The 15,027-nt window shown below is 32.9% G+C and overlaps 1 protein-coding gene across 24 annotated transcripts in view; it reads left to right on the forward strand.

Annotated features, from left to right (window-relative positions):
- Window positions 1-15,027, forward strand: part of LOC113051738 (adhesion G protein-coupled receptor L3) — a 245,423-nt gene that overhangs the window by 59,028 nt on the left and 171,368 nt on the right. For all 24 annotated transcript variants that reach the window (XM_026215749.1, XM_026215753.1, XM_026215761.1 and 21 more), the window contains exon 2: window positions 1,877-2,069. In XM_026215749.1, coding sequence (XP_026071534.1) covers window positions 2,000-2,069 — 70 coding nt within the window. In that variant the 5' untranslated portion in view covers window positions 1,877-1,999. The remainder of the gene's footprint in view (window positions 1-1,876; window positions 2,070-15,027) is intronic.

Consider the following 15,027-nt stretch of genomic DNA (forward strand, 5'->3'; position numbering starts at 1 on the left):
ACACTGAGTGCATGAACAGCTGTAAATCTTACTGTCACACCCTTATAACATCACACACGTCTCACCTATCACCTAATGTCCTCTAGTTCCACAGATGTTTATGAGTGTGGAACCGTATGAAATCATATTCCCTCACAGGAAACTTTGTGCATTTGTACTTTCTCAAAAAACCTCATTCTGTATGATTTATAAGCGTTTTGAAAAATGGGGACATGGGTTATATCCTCATAAGTAACCCTCTCCTTGTAATACCTGTGTCATACCCATGTCATTATACAGAGTTGTGTCCTGATATGATACAAAAACAAGAGCACACAAAACATGCCTGACAGTTTATTTAGCATCATGCAAGAAAGTGGAATCACAAATTAAGGAACCAAAAAAACAAAACAAAACAACAACAGACACACGATTCGGAAAACATGAATCACAATACATTTTTAATGGTCATACTATTTCCAAGACGAAAAAATAAATGACTAAAAATAAATACAATTACAAAAGATGTGATCAAATCATGAGGCTCAGAAAACAGACGATTTATTTTTTTTGGTTAACCAGTGTTATTTTAATATTTTATATATACTATGATTAAAAAGTATTTCTTATTTATAGTTAAAATTTACTATTAGATTTATATTTTAGTATTATTTATATATGATTACAGTATTTTAGATTTTTTTATTTTTACATTTTAGTTTAAGATTTATTTATTTATTTATTTTGAAGCAGTTTTATAATATTAAAAGAAAATATCTGCCATGATAAAAGAAATGTGATGCAGCAAGTAATACAAAAAACAAAAACATTGTAAACATTAAAGGAACTGGCATGTGTGCATAACAGTGTTATTATTGTCAACTAAAAACTATTTATTTCTCATTTGTAAGTCGCTTTGGATAAAAGTGTCTGCTAAATGATTAAATATAAATGTATTTATAAGTGAGATAAAACAGAAATAAAATAAAATAGCAATACTGGATATTAAAAATAAATATAATTAATACATTTAAAATGTGTTTGTTTACATATGGAAAGGGTTAGCGAGAGAGAAAAAGAAAACTAAGTACTATGTAGAATCAATAAATATTGAATGTATACATTTCTTCCTAATAAATTTAAGAAAAAAAAAAATATTAATAAAAACCTTAACGGAAACCATGACCATGTTAATCATAGCTACATAAGCAAATTAGCATTTACTTTTTCATTTTCAGAGAGAGAGAGGTGTTTAAAGGCTTGTTTGTAACCAGGGTTTATCTGAAAGCTCTCACAATGCACTTCCACAAGGCTTTAAATCTCTAAAAGCGTTGATGTGTGTTCTGCTTCTGTGACATGCTGTCATTATATGCCTGTTATGATCATCGTTTGGTGTTATTTCCTAATTAACACTAAAGCAGTGGTGCAAAGCATCATGGGACAGCACTTCTCAGTTCCCACACAGACATGTGGAGTTATTTAGTCTTCCGCTGCCTGCAGGAGAATGTGTTGACCTTATAAACAGGGTTTTTCTGGTTTGTTTTTGTTGAGTGAAAACGTCCTTGTCAAGTGACCTTTGACCCGGGACGGTCCATCACTGTCATCGGCTGTCAGAACAATCGCCCGCTGCTTCTGGGAGACAGTGTTGTTTCAGACTGACACATCGGACATACGCTGCTGGTTTTGAATAATAATGCCACAGAACTACGATCCATAACACTGAATTATTGAAATATGGGAAACTAAAAAGTAAACTTCAACTTATTTAAGTTAGTTGACCGTTAATGGCAAAAACACAATTTCAAAATGTATTCCAACTTTTGCGTTTATGTGTGTATGAGTGAGTATTGGCTGTTGACCACTGAAACAGTAGTTTCTTCTCTTTGTGTGTTCATAGGTGGCTTGAGAATTCTTGGACAGAAAGAACCACTGAGCTGCAAATCTTGAGTGAACTCGCTGCATACTCACCTAACCAATCAGCTGGAAGGGGAGGAGCCACGCGCAAACCAGCCAATCCAGAATGAGGGGCGGGGCCATGGGAGTGTTACAAGTGCTGCTATTGGCTAGTGTGCTGGAGCCTGCGACTCTGGGTGAGTCTTATGCTTTCATTGTAAAAAACACCACAAACATAATATGAATATGAATTATACGAAATGCAAAAGGCAATATTTGATGCTAATCGAATGTTGTTAAGCTAGCAGCATGATCGTGTAATAAGCAAATAATAACACATATTGGGGAAAATAGTTCATGTGTGCCACTAGATTGAATTTCTTGTGTATTAGTGTAATATAATAATGCATTAGTGCCTTGAAATGTTTCTAAATAAGCTGTTTAGAATCTCAGCTTGATTATGTTGCATACTTGTTTTAAGGGCTCTTAGTAGTGCACGCAGAAATGTGGCTTATGTAGGCAGTTTACTTATATTTTGGGGACAGTGTAAACCCTAATGTTTGATTCAGAGAAACCAGCTTCTCTCTTCCTTGAACAGAAAATGACCATAATGGGCGATTAGAGGTGCTGCCGTCATTACAGAGGATATGAATGTTGGACAGAGAGGAACGTAATTGTAATAAAGCAGAGCAGGAGAAGTAGGAAAGAGGGATTTAGAGAGAAAATTAGAGAAAATAGCATTAGGTCAATCGTTTTTTATTTACCATGTGTTTGTGGGTATCCATGTTATAAGGCTCGACTAATTTAAAAAGCGAATGAGCTGCGTTGTTCCTTTTTTCCACTTGATATGCAACAGTCAGAAAAACAGAAATTGCCCCGAATACTCTGACAGATAGACTTAAAAGCTCACACACATCCACCGATCCAGCTCTGAACTGCTGTAGAGCAAAAAGAGAAGCAGCGCTCATGTTTTTAAAGGCTGGAGATACTGAAACCTAATGCTGTAATTAAATTACCTGTGGGAGTGTTTTTGTCCTTCGTTGAGGAAAGAATCATTTGCTGCTGAAGCTTTCCTAAAATACTGATGTCTACAGTGGTTTATTGTTCACATTGTACATTTTTATGAGGAATTTGAAGGACGAATTTGTGTGCTATGTGACTGAAAGTCTCCATTTGGAAGTAAAACATTTTTTGGTAATATTGTAATTCTAATATATATATATATATATATATATATATATATATATATATATATATATATATATATATATATATATATATAAATAAATAAATTGAGAAATGTTTCTTGAGCAGTAAATAAGCATATTATGATTTCTGAAGATCATGTGACACTGAAGACTGGAGTAATGCTGAAAATACAGCTGCGCATCACAGAAATAAATTACATTTTCGAATATATTTAAATAGAAAACAGCTGTTGCAAATATTTCACAATTTCACTGATTTGCTGTTTTTTCTTGATTAACCCTCTGGAGTCTAAGGGTATTTTTGGGGCCTAGAGAAGTTTTGTCATGCCCTGACATCTGTGTTTTTTTCCCTTTCTTATAAATATCTAAATGGGTAAAGTCTAATATCACTGTAATCAGCACAAACTGGGCTATAATAATATGTGAAATGCATGTATGTACATGATTGTATTTTTGAGAAAAAAAATGTTATGCATGGTTAGTGAAAAACTAAAAATGTAAAAAAACTTGAATAAGGCCATAAAACACGTACATAACATTGGATCCCGGGACTGTTGAGAACTGGAGCTTGTAGCCTGGATTTTTATTTTCTAAATTATGTGAAAATCATCTTGTTTACTCATTCACAGAAAACAATATATTGATTTAAATTTTCTAAGACACTTTTTGTTGGTAAAAGTCATATGCGAGTAGGCGTCAACTATCATGAATATCATTGTGATTTACACCTGAGAAGACAAAGGCCTGCATAATGAGCCGCATAATGAGCCGCATAATGAGCCGCATAATGAGCTGCATAATGAGCTGCACAATGAGCCGCATAATGAGCTGCATAATGAGCCTCTCATTCAGCTGTGACACTGAGAGTGAGGAGTTACAAGAAAGAATGTGAGAATAAAATAAATCTATATAATTTTATGTTTGTAGTTTATTAAGAATATATTTAATTATCCCACAACATAATTTAATATCCACTTGGGGGAGCAGTTAAACAGTTTATTAGGAACAATCAAAGCTTACTTTCAAACTAATTTTTTGCATCATTACTCCAGTCACACAATCCTTCAGAAATCCTTTTAACAATCTTATTTTCTACCAAAAAACCCATTTATTATTATTATTATTATTATTAAAGATTAAAGAGCTGAGAATATTTTTCAGGTTTTTTAGGGGGGATAAATTAAAAGAGCAGCATTGTTTGTTACATTTGTTACAGTTACATTTATTTGTTACATTTATATTATTTATATCAAGCTTTTGAATGGTATAGTAGTGTATATAGTTATTGAAACTTCATAATATTTCACTTGATTATACATTTAGTCAGGAATTATCATTTGGAAAAAGTCTAACTAGTAAAATGTTTACACGTTATTTGAAGACTAGTACAAGTTTATAAATAAATAAATAAAAAGAGACTTACTCATGTTTATGATCTCTGCTGAATAAATGCAGTCTTGATGCGAGAAAGCATCTTCTCTCAAAAACATAAAAAAAATTAAATAAAAAAAATCCTAATTATTGCAAACTTTTGTGCACTTTTTCCTACTGTCAGGATTCACTAAAGACACACAGTGAAACTTTAAGAAGGTGTGGACATAGTTATATTTTATGGCTGACCTTATTAAATATGAATCTGTAGGAGTTTCTATTTCAGATGCAGCGTTACGGGAGATCGAATAAAACAATGAATAAAACAAGCGCAGTAGTTAATTTACTGGTATTTGCTGCATTGTTTAACACACATTGTGATTGTGTATTTGAAGTGTGTGGATGGCTCAAAGGTGAATGGATTAGTCTTCATCAGGTATTGAGTCTCTACAGTCCTCATGATGTCTGTGTTAAACCACAGATTAAAGTCATGTTTGAGTTTACAGGCAAATAAAGATGTTCTCTTAATATCCCAGGATAATCCCAGACAATCTCTCACTTACTAATCTACTTAGAGATGAGCGCAGATCCTGTATGCGTCCAGGTCCAAACCAACACTGTCTAATGGTGGTTATGTGCTACTATTTTTGTTTTGGCAAATCTGGGATTAATTCATATTAATTTGTACAATTTCATTTGCTCTTTTTCATACAATCTGTTTACGCTCCACTGACAGTTATGTTTAAGGTTGGACCTTCATGCTTATGTTTTTCCTATAAATCTTGTATTTGTATTAATTGCAATTTATATTAAATAAATGGTCCCACTTTATATTAGGTGGCCTTTACTACTATGTACTTACATAAAAACATAAGTACAAAGTACTTATTGTGTTCAAATTGTATTGTAAAACACTTTTGCTGCTGTTGAGGTGAGATGGGGTAAGGTTAGGGAGAGGGTTGGAGGTATGGGTAAGTTTAAGGGTGGGTTAAGGTGTAAAGTATGGGTCAACAGTGTAATTATAAATGTAATTACAGAAATTAAATACAGATGTAATGACATCTATTTTTTTTTTTTAATATAAGTACAATGTAAAAGCATGTATGTACACAATAAGTACATTGTACTAAATTATTACTTTAAATGTAAGTACATAGTAGTTAAGGCCACTTAATATAAAGTGGGTCCAAATAAATAAATAAAAATGAATTCAATTAATAAAATGAGGTTTGGGTTGCACAATCACACAGTGTTGGAGAATAGACTTGCTTTCTCTTTGAATTAAGTAGTTTAATATATTAATAATTAAGTTATATTAAATAATTAAGTTATTATTATTATTTTTTATTAATTTATTTTATTATTATTTTTGAGACTTAATTTCTCATAGCATTAGCATTTTCCTCCAAGTAAATGTCTTGATGTAAGAATGGTTAGATATTTGGACTGAAAAAATAAATAATGAAACAAATAATGAATAATGAAATGGTTTAGCAAATTATTGCATCCACGGACTGTGGAGAAAAATGGTTGTTTTTAAAAAGATTTATAAAGAAATATATATATATATATATTAGGGCCGGGACTTTAACACGTTAATTGAGATTAATTAATTACACAAAAAATAACGCGTTAACTAAGATTAATTAATTACAGAAAAAAAAATTCCCGCATTTTTTATAACGTATTTTTGCACCGCAGAACGTTTCTCACTGGATGAGTTTCGGCGGACCGATTATACTGAAGCACCAACTAGCGTTCGCATATCACTGCAGCACATCGAGCCTCAAGTATCACCTCAACGCAAAACATATAGCAGCTAGCGTGGACTTTACACTTTATGTTGAACTATGTATTATTTTGTTGGTGCAACAGTTTATGTTGAACTCTTTATTGTTTTGGCCAAGGTTATTGAGAGTTGGACTTAGTATGTTATGGCCTCTGAAGCAACAGAGAGATGTTTTCTAATAGTCAGTGTTTCCAATGTTCTGAATGTAATTGACAGTATTGTGTTTTACTTAAAAAACACTTTACAGAAGGTTCCAGCACCTATAAGCTACCTGAATTTCTGAAATGTACTATTTCTAAATTGTTTCTAAATATGCTATTGCTACACTTAATGGCAAAAATTGCACGGGTCTGTTAGACTTGGTTGAACAAAAATAAACAATATTTTGTTGCTTAAGCTTATGTATTCAGTCATTATTCAATGGTATACAATAAATCCATGTGAAAAAAAAAAACTTCACCTACGTAAGTTACATATATTCTTTTATAGTGAAACAAATTTTATCAGATTTTTTTTCTTCCTTGGTTTAAGATCACACTAGCTTAATTTAGACAAATATGCACATTTTAATTCATATATATGGTAAAAAAAAGAAAGATCCCTTTTTCTTTAATGAATATATATATATATATATATATATATATATATATATATATATATATATATATATATATATATATATATATATATATATGCTTTGACTGAACCAGTCACACATGAAGGAACAGAAAGGGACATAAAGTGTGTGCCATTTAACATAAAATACACCTACTATTAGAGAGAGTGTGTTTGAAACTCCTCAAACATCTCGACACACATTCGAAGTGTATGGTATCTGGATGGAGGATGTAGTACGGAGGATTCTGAGCTTCAAAACATTTCACACAATCCAAATCCAGAGACCAAACAGGCTTTTTTTCCTTCTGTGGCAGTATTTTCACGGTAGATCAGTGTATGTGCTGCACACAGCAGCAGTCGACAGTCTGAGGAAGGTTTAAAGTCTCGCACACACAGACAGGAGGATGTGTTTAACAGCCAAAAACATCCTCCGATGCATATATACACAGAACAACAATTAATAACTAGGGCAGGTGGACTGTCGGCTTCTCGTGTAGACATCACAATGCCCGTTCTTATTATGTGTGTGTGTGTATGTGTGTGTGTTTGACACATACCTCTACTCGCTCTCACACACACATTGAATGAATAACCTGAGCTTCTTCATCTTTCCCATGATGCAACCTTGAGGAAACTCAGCGCGTCTGAAGCAGTGTGTGTTTGTCTGCATTCTGATGTCCCTCAAAACCACAAAACCCTCAGCTGGGCTTATATTAACGTATTTATCGCACGACTCTCTTGATTGAGAAACATCAGCCGCTGAATACTGTGGTCATGTGATTTGTTATGGGATTTGTAAAATCGATCACAAGTGACAAAAAGTGTTACAAAAGATTTGTAATGTTTGCAAATGACTCATCATTAATGCATGTAATTTCAAACCTATGTACCTTTATTTATACTGTAAAACACAGTATAAATATTGTTGGTTTTCAGTCCATAGAAGGTCAGTGCAGTCTAATTCTGTTTTAGACCCCATTGACTTTCATCGCATGGGCAGAAACGTGCTCCCTGGTTTACATTATCTCTGGTCTCTAAATAGACTATAGATCCAACTCGCACGGATATACCAAGAGAAATCATCAAGAATAGTTTTGTGTCAGTCAGGATATTTTTGACGCTCTTAATTTCTTTGTTCGGGGACGGTTGTTAATAGCGTGAGAAGTATCTAATTAATTTCACCGAAGCTCTCCCACTTCTTCTCTTCATTAGTGCATTTTAAAGTTATTTTGACTGCAGGGATTTGTGGCTATAATAGTGTCCGCTTAACAAGATTAACGGTTAGAAACAGCGCTCGCGAGCGTTTAACCGGCCGGTGCTTAAACGGAGTTCATTCTGCTCATCTACGGCTCGCTGGAGACTCGTTCACAGAGAAACCTGCAGACACAAGCCAGATTGCACCCGCATGTGGAAAATACTGAGGGCGTCAAGAGCTCATTTAGAAACATTTTCTTGTAATCAGTGGTTTTGAAGAGCCTAGGAAAGAGGGAAACTTTGTTTGCTTGGATCGCTGCGTTTCGATTCGTCCCAGCCATGTGATTGGAATAAAGGATTCATAGCAAGCACTATGAATAAATGGCCTTTCAGTAAACCTGATGGAGCGCATATTTATTTTTCCATAATGCTATGCATATGTGCATATCTGAACAAAACACGCCAATATCGGTCTTTAAATTGAATTTCTTTTTTGTAAAACATGCTATTTGAATTTGAAACATTGATGTTTTTTTAAATAATAATTATAAAAAATTAAAATAATAATAAGTGTAGTTTGTGGTAATATTTGAAGGTAGACCATAATTTTGTTTTTTTAATTAAATTTTTAGTTTTAAAAATTTAAGTTTAAGTAATATTGGTGTCTTATCAATTTTATTAGTGTTTTTTTAATTTAATTTGTTTTATTTAGTTTTAATTAGTATCACTTCATGAGCATTTGACCTTTTGATTTGAGTAAAACTAGCATCACATCACATACACAGAACTGTAAAAGTATTCACGTACACGTCAAAATAAGAGTCCGGTTTAATTTAAAGACAAGTATTTGATTAATACAATTAAATTTAACCATTAAAAAGGAGTTGAGAAAAAAATTAAATTTCATAGGGCCCTAAAAAAGTAAAGTAAAGTAATAAGTAGTAAAGTTACTTTTCAAATGCAGTCACTAGTAAAGTAATCTCATTACAATTTACAGAAGTAATTAGTAACTAGTAACTAATAATTTTTTTCAAGTAACTATACCAACACTGGAATAATCCTGCTTACTAACTGCACATTTTTAGGGATTTTGTTGTGTGTCATTTTTATGTATGTATGTATTTATTTATGTATAGTTATTATTTATTCTTTATTAGTATACTACTTCAAGTTGATGAGCAATGTTGGTTCCTATAAAGAAAATAAGTTAATGTTTTTTTTTATATATATATATATAGTTTCAGTTAACTATAATAACTTGCTACAGTAGCAGGAAATGATTTTGTTGTGTGTTTTTGTACTTTTTATTAGTTTTTTTTTAATGTTTATTGTATGTATTTATTATTAGGTTTGGGTTGTTGTAGTAGTTCAAGTCTGTGAGAAATGTTTCCACAGCAAGATTTTAGGGTTAGTCAGTGGAAGGAGACTCTCGATCTCTTGTTAGTTTTCTGCTCGTGTAACACATTTGAATGCCTTTGCGTGCGAGTGTTTTGTTTGTTTTCTTCATCCTGCTCGCCGACTCACAATTGGATCTTTGAATCTTAAGTAACTCCAGTTACAGTGAGCCTGAAGAGCTGTGAAAGCAGGACGTTTCTTCGGCTTCCTGTGCGAATATGTGCAAACAGACACGTTTTGTGTGGAGAAGTGTGCGATTAAATTAAACTTGTACCTTTATTTGCATTTCAAAACTTTTTTTAGCACTTTAAATCTACTTTGGATGTGGGAAATAGCAGCTTGTTTGTGTGACATCTCTCTCGTGGACACACACACACACACACACTTAGGTTTGTCGTACTTGTCAAGTGATTGCAGAAGGGTTTTTTTCTTATGCAAAGAGAAACGACAGCTGTCACACTCACACAATTTCCTTGTTTCTCCTCTGCTTCTGTCTATCCGGATCGCATTTGCCTGGCTTGTATCTGGAGTCGTTTTCCCTGGAAATCTTTGTCAGTCGTGGTGGTTAAATGAAGCTGTGATTGTGTTAGCAGGCCGATGGCTGCATGTTTTAGATGACTTTATTAGCCCTACAGATGCAGGATAGCTTACAAACATGCTGTCATGTTTGATTATATCATGGAGCTGATCAATATTCAGCATATTTGCAGATTTCAGGCTCTCTGGAGTTTAGCTGGATGAAGCAGGGATGCGATTTTAGGTTTCCAGTGAATTATGTTGTCTGTGCGCAGCTGTTTCTTATATTTAAAGCATTAGGAACGGAAACAGAGTGTAATAGATCAGAACGTGCCTCAGGAAAATAGAGGAGGATTTAGCTGGTAAAAGCTGCATGTATTGTGACTTTGTGACAAAGAATAACAAAATAAATAAAATAAAATAAAGGGTAACACTCTACAGTAAGGTTAAATTAGTTAATGTATTAGCTAACATGAACAAACAATGGACAATACATTTATTACCGTATTTATTCATCTTTGTTAATGTTGATGAAAATACAGTCATTCATGTTCATTCAAAGTGCATTAACTAATGTTAACAACTTGTGATTGTAATAATGCATTAGTACATTTTCAAATTAACATAATCTACTTTTAATAAAAGCTGTAGAAGTATTGCTCATGCTTAATTCATGTTAACTAAAGTAGTTAACTTATATTAACTAATACCAAAATAAATAAACAAATAAAAAATCTAATAATGTGCTAAGAAGAAGATATTATAGTATTTTTGTGTCTTTGTAATTATTATTTGATCATTTAATCTAATGATATTACTGATATTATTCTTTTTATGTTTTATGAATTTTTATTTATTTTAGTTTATTTAGTTTTTGCTATTCATTAAATGAAAACGAGTTATGTTGTACTTGTAAATCAATTAGAATCGTTAGAAGACAGAATTGTGATTCATATATGTACAGATTTTTTATGTGCACCCCTAGTTGTCTCTTCCTCTTGTCTAAAACAGCACAGCATAGCCTCGCCCCTTTGTTGTGTGTTCCCGAGGGCGGGGTTTGTCTGGGTTCATGACATAATGAACCTAAGAAAAAGCTTGTTGTAGTCCCTTACCATACATTTTTGTAGGCATTAAACTGCCAGAATTTTAAAAGACGATATCTCTGTTTGCATTGAACTTTCAGCGCTGCAACTTTGCAGATTTGTTTATTCTTAAACAGCAAAATTACTACTAACTTACGTTAAAAAAGTTAAATCGCAGTCAACCACCCTTTTAACTCTTTCTCTCAAATTATAAATACATAAATAGATATTGATACCAGTAAATGGTACCTTCATTTAGTTTAATCAAAATTTTGTTGATTTTCTTTTAATTTAGTGGTGACATAAGACCCATGTGTGGGCGTGATTTTGTATCATATCAGGACACAACTCTGTATAATGAAATGGGTATGACACAGGTATTACAAGGAGAGGGTGACTTATGAGGACATAACCCATGTCCCCATTTTTCAAAACGCTTATAAATCATACAGAATGAGTTTTCTTGAGAAAGTAAAAATGCACAACATTTCCTGTAAGGGTTAGGGTTAGGGTTAGGGTTGGTGTAGGGCCATAGAATATGCCGTTTGTACTGTACATAAACCATTACGCCTATGGGATTTCCCCACTTTTCACGAAAACAAACATGTGTGCGTATGTGTGTGTAATACATGTGTAAAATGTATTTGTTCAGTAAAGCCTGAGGCAATGGAGCACAACAGTCAGTTTGTCCTGCACTGTTATTTTCATGTCCTCAAACATACAAAAAACGGACGCATGCACACACACGCACAACCTTATTGTCAACTCCAGACCGACCGCACGTTACTTCTTCTGAACTCATGTATTTATTATTCAGTCATCTTATTCAATACAATCCAGCATACAACTTTTGCTCAAGGAAACACTGGACCAAAGACTGTACTGGAAATATGATTTCACACGGTTCCACACTCATAAACATCTGTGGAACTAGAGGACATTAGGTGATAGGTGAGACGTGTGTGATGTTATAAGGGTGTGACAGTAAGATTTACAGCTGTTCATGCACTCAGTGTTTAATATTCAGCTCTGCCTAATACATATGATCATGATGATAAAAGCTGCCACTCAATATCTAATCACAGTTTTGCTGATGCCCTGCAGGAACAGCCAGATAAAATTAGTGTAAGGTTTGAGACCGACCATCTAAACCATTAAGTTAACTAAAATGAAAACAAACAAATAAACAATAAATAAATGAATGAATCAATAATGTTACTTAAAAAATTTAACTGAAATAAAATATAAAAATAACTTATTTTATTTCAGTTAGTTTCCAATGCCACATTTAAAATTTTCATTTTGTTTAACTTGAAATACCACAATAACGAACTGAAACTAAAATAACAATTAATATGAACTATGTAGACATTTAAAAACAACTAAAATTTGGAAAAAAAAAACAGATCTAATTCAAAATAATTATGTTTCCAAATAATAAGTAGCTTTAGCACAAAAGCAGTCTTTTTTTTAGCTGTAATTTCTAGCACAGGAGATAAATTAAAAGGAAAATAAACAGATGGAAAGATTAGAAATTAAAGCCGATAACATCCTTATTGTGTACATATGGAGATTCAGGAGTGAAACAACACATTTGTTTTAGAGAACCAATTCAGCTGCTTTACAATTCAACACACACACACACTAAAATCCCTCAACACAAAGCTGTGTGTATGAACACCTGTGTCACGCAAAGCTTCTGTCATATGCATTCTTGCATGCAGTGTGATTGTGTGTATAGATGCTAAGCTGTTTGTCTTTTGGTGTTCTCGTTTATATTTCTTTCGCTGCCATTCTGTGAGTATATATGGCATCATAACTGAATGAGACTATGGTCTACACTACACACAAACACACAAGCTTTTCATAATCATAAGGATTACCTCAATTTATGCTCGCTCTTTTCATGCTAATAGGACACAACTTCTGAGCATTAATCTTCCTAACTGCCAAATTCAACACAAACTCATATCCAGACCAAACCTGGTTTTGTTTTGTTTGTGTGTTAGTATGTGTGTGTGTGTGTGTGTGTGTGTGTGTGTGCACTCACTCTAAGGAGCAACAGACTAGCGCACTGTCATTTGTGTTTAGTGAACTCTGTTTGACAGATTGGCACTTTTTCCATTCATTCTGAAAGCGGTGGAGCAGAACGGATTAAGAGATTCTCCTGCTGAAAAAAAAGAGCTCAAACTGGCCTGTGGTGGTTTGCTGGTCTTAACTTGCCACTAAGCTGGCCTATTTTGGTAAAGAAAAAGAGGAAATGTGCTTAGTTGTATTGAATGTGCACTTGTAATGTAATTCAAATCTTTAAAGTATATTATTAAGAAGCTGTTCATGCATATAAAGTAACATTTATGAAATACGTTAATTTAGTGACTTAAAGAAAGACACTTTCATGACTGTTTCTTAACACACTTAAGTACAATTTTTAAAAAGTGACCTTAAAATTAAAAGTTTCAATTTGAAATACATTTAACAACAACGTGCACTTACACTGATGTGTTTGATGGATTGTAAAGTACATTTAAAATAATTATGTTTTAATAATCTTTCATGCTTTTAGTAAAGTCAGTGCTAACATACTTAAGCGCATGCAGTGTTATTTTAGTTTTATTAATGTGCTGTTATATATATATATATATATATATTTTTCATTTATTTTCAGTTTTATTATTTTTACATTTTCTGTTTTCACTTAAATTTTAAAGTCTTTTTTCCGCGTGTTTTTGAAAATATTAGTTTATTGATATATTAAGTATTAGTTTATTTAAATATTCATATAGTTTACTGTGCTAGACTAACTGAGACTTGTCATGGCACTTGTATACTGTTGTTGTTCTCTCGTTGGTCTGATTGCTTCTGTTGTTGCCATCCGAATTCGCTTTGGATAAAAGCAACTGCTTAATGATTAAATGTAAATGTAAATGTAAGTTGAATTGATAAGTTTTCGTTTATTTAGTTTTAGTTATTGCAGAACTGAAATGAGAAATACTGCTTTAACAGTTAGCTGAAATAAAATATTATTATTTATTTTATTTTATTTCAAGTAATGTAGTTAATCTAGTTTTAGTTAACTATAATAACACTGAGTACATTTAAAGTGCTAAATTATAATTTTAACTATGGTTTGTTGTTTGACATTACATTTAAAGTTAATATGTTAAATGCACTATAAATGATTGCAGCTGCATCATTACAAATGTGTACCTAAAATTACATTTATATATAGTAGAAATTACATTAACATATTTTTTTATCAGTACATTCAGCAGTAGTTTGACCATAATGCACTTTAACTCAATTATGAAATCAAGTTAATTGTTCAGCTAAGAGCATTTAATATACATTTAAACTATACAACATTCTCATTTAATTCTAAATAACATGCAGTTAAGTGTCTGAAATCATTACACTCAAGTGTGTTATTTTTGGCAGTAAGTGGTCTTTTTAAAAGTGTGCTAACCTGTGCTTCTTTTTCACTTTATTATAAAGGAACACACATACTGACAAAATGCACTGGAAATCATTACAGCATCTGCAAAATCTATGAATGTAAATATACAGTAGATGGAGCAGAACAGAAGTGCAGCTACAGCTAACACTCATTTAACACTGTTAGGAAATGAACATTTCCTCTTGTAACATATGACCCAAACATGTGACACTCCGATAATCAGTGTGTTCCTTAAGTTTGTTGCCTACACACACACATACACACACACACACCATCTGACACTTTCCAGAACAATGCAGACAGGTCCGCATGTGCTCTGGCCAACAAAAAGCCTTTGTGAGAAAGAACAATAGGTGCATATAGTGAAGAGAGGATTAAGAATTTATCAGCTTCCTGACACTTTCCGCTGAGAGAGAGAGAGCAAGAGAGAGCGAGGGAGCGTGTGGAGGGGTTGTTGAAACTTGATCCGCTCCCTCAACATGTCCTTGTTGCATTTGGTTGGAATTCATTGTAGCATCTAACAAAAGT

The sequence above is a fragment of the Carassius auratus genome, chromosome 32, assembly GCF_003368295.1.
Source record: "Carassius auratus strain Wakin chromosome 32, ASM336829v1, whole genome shotgun sequence".
NCBI lineage: Eukaryota > Metazoa > Chordata > Actinopteri > Cypriniformes > Cyprinidae > Carassius > Carassius auratus.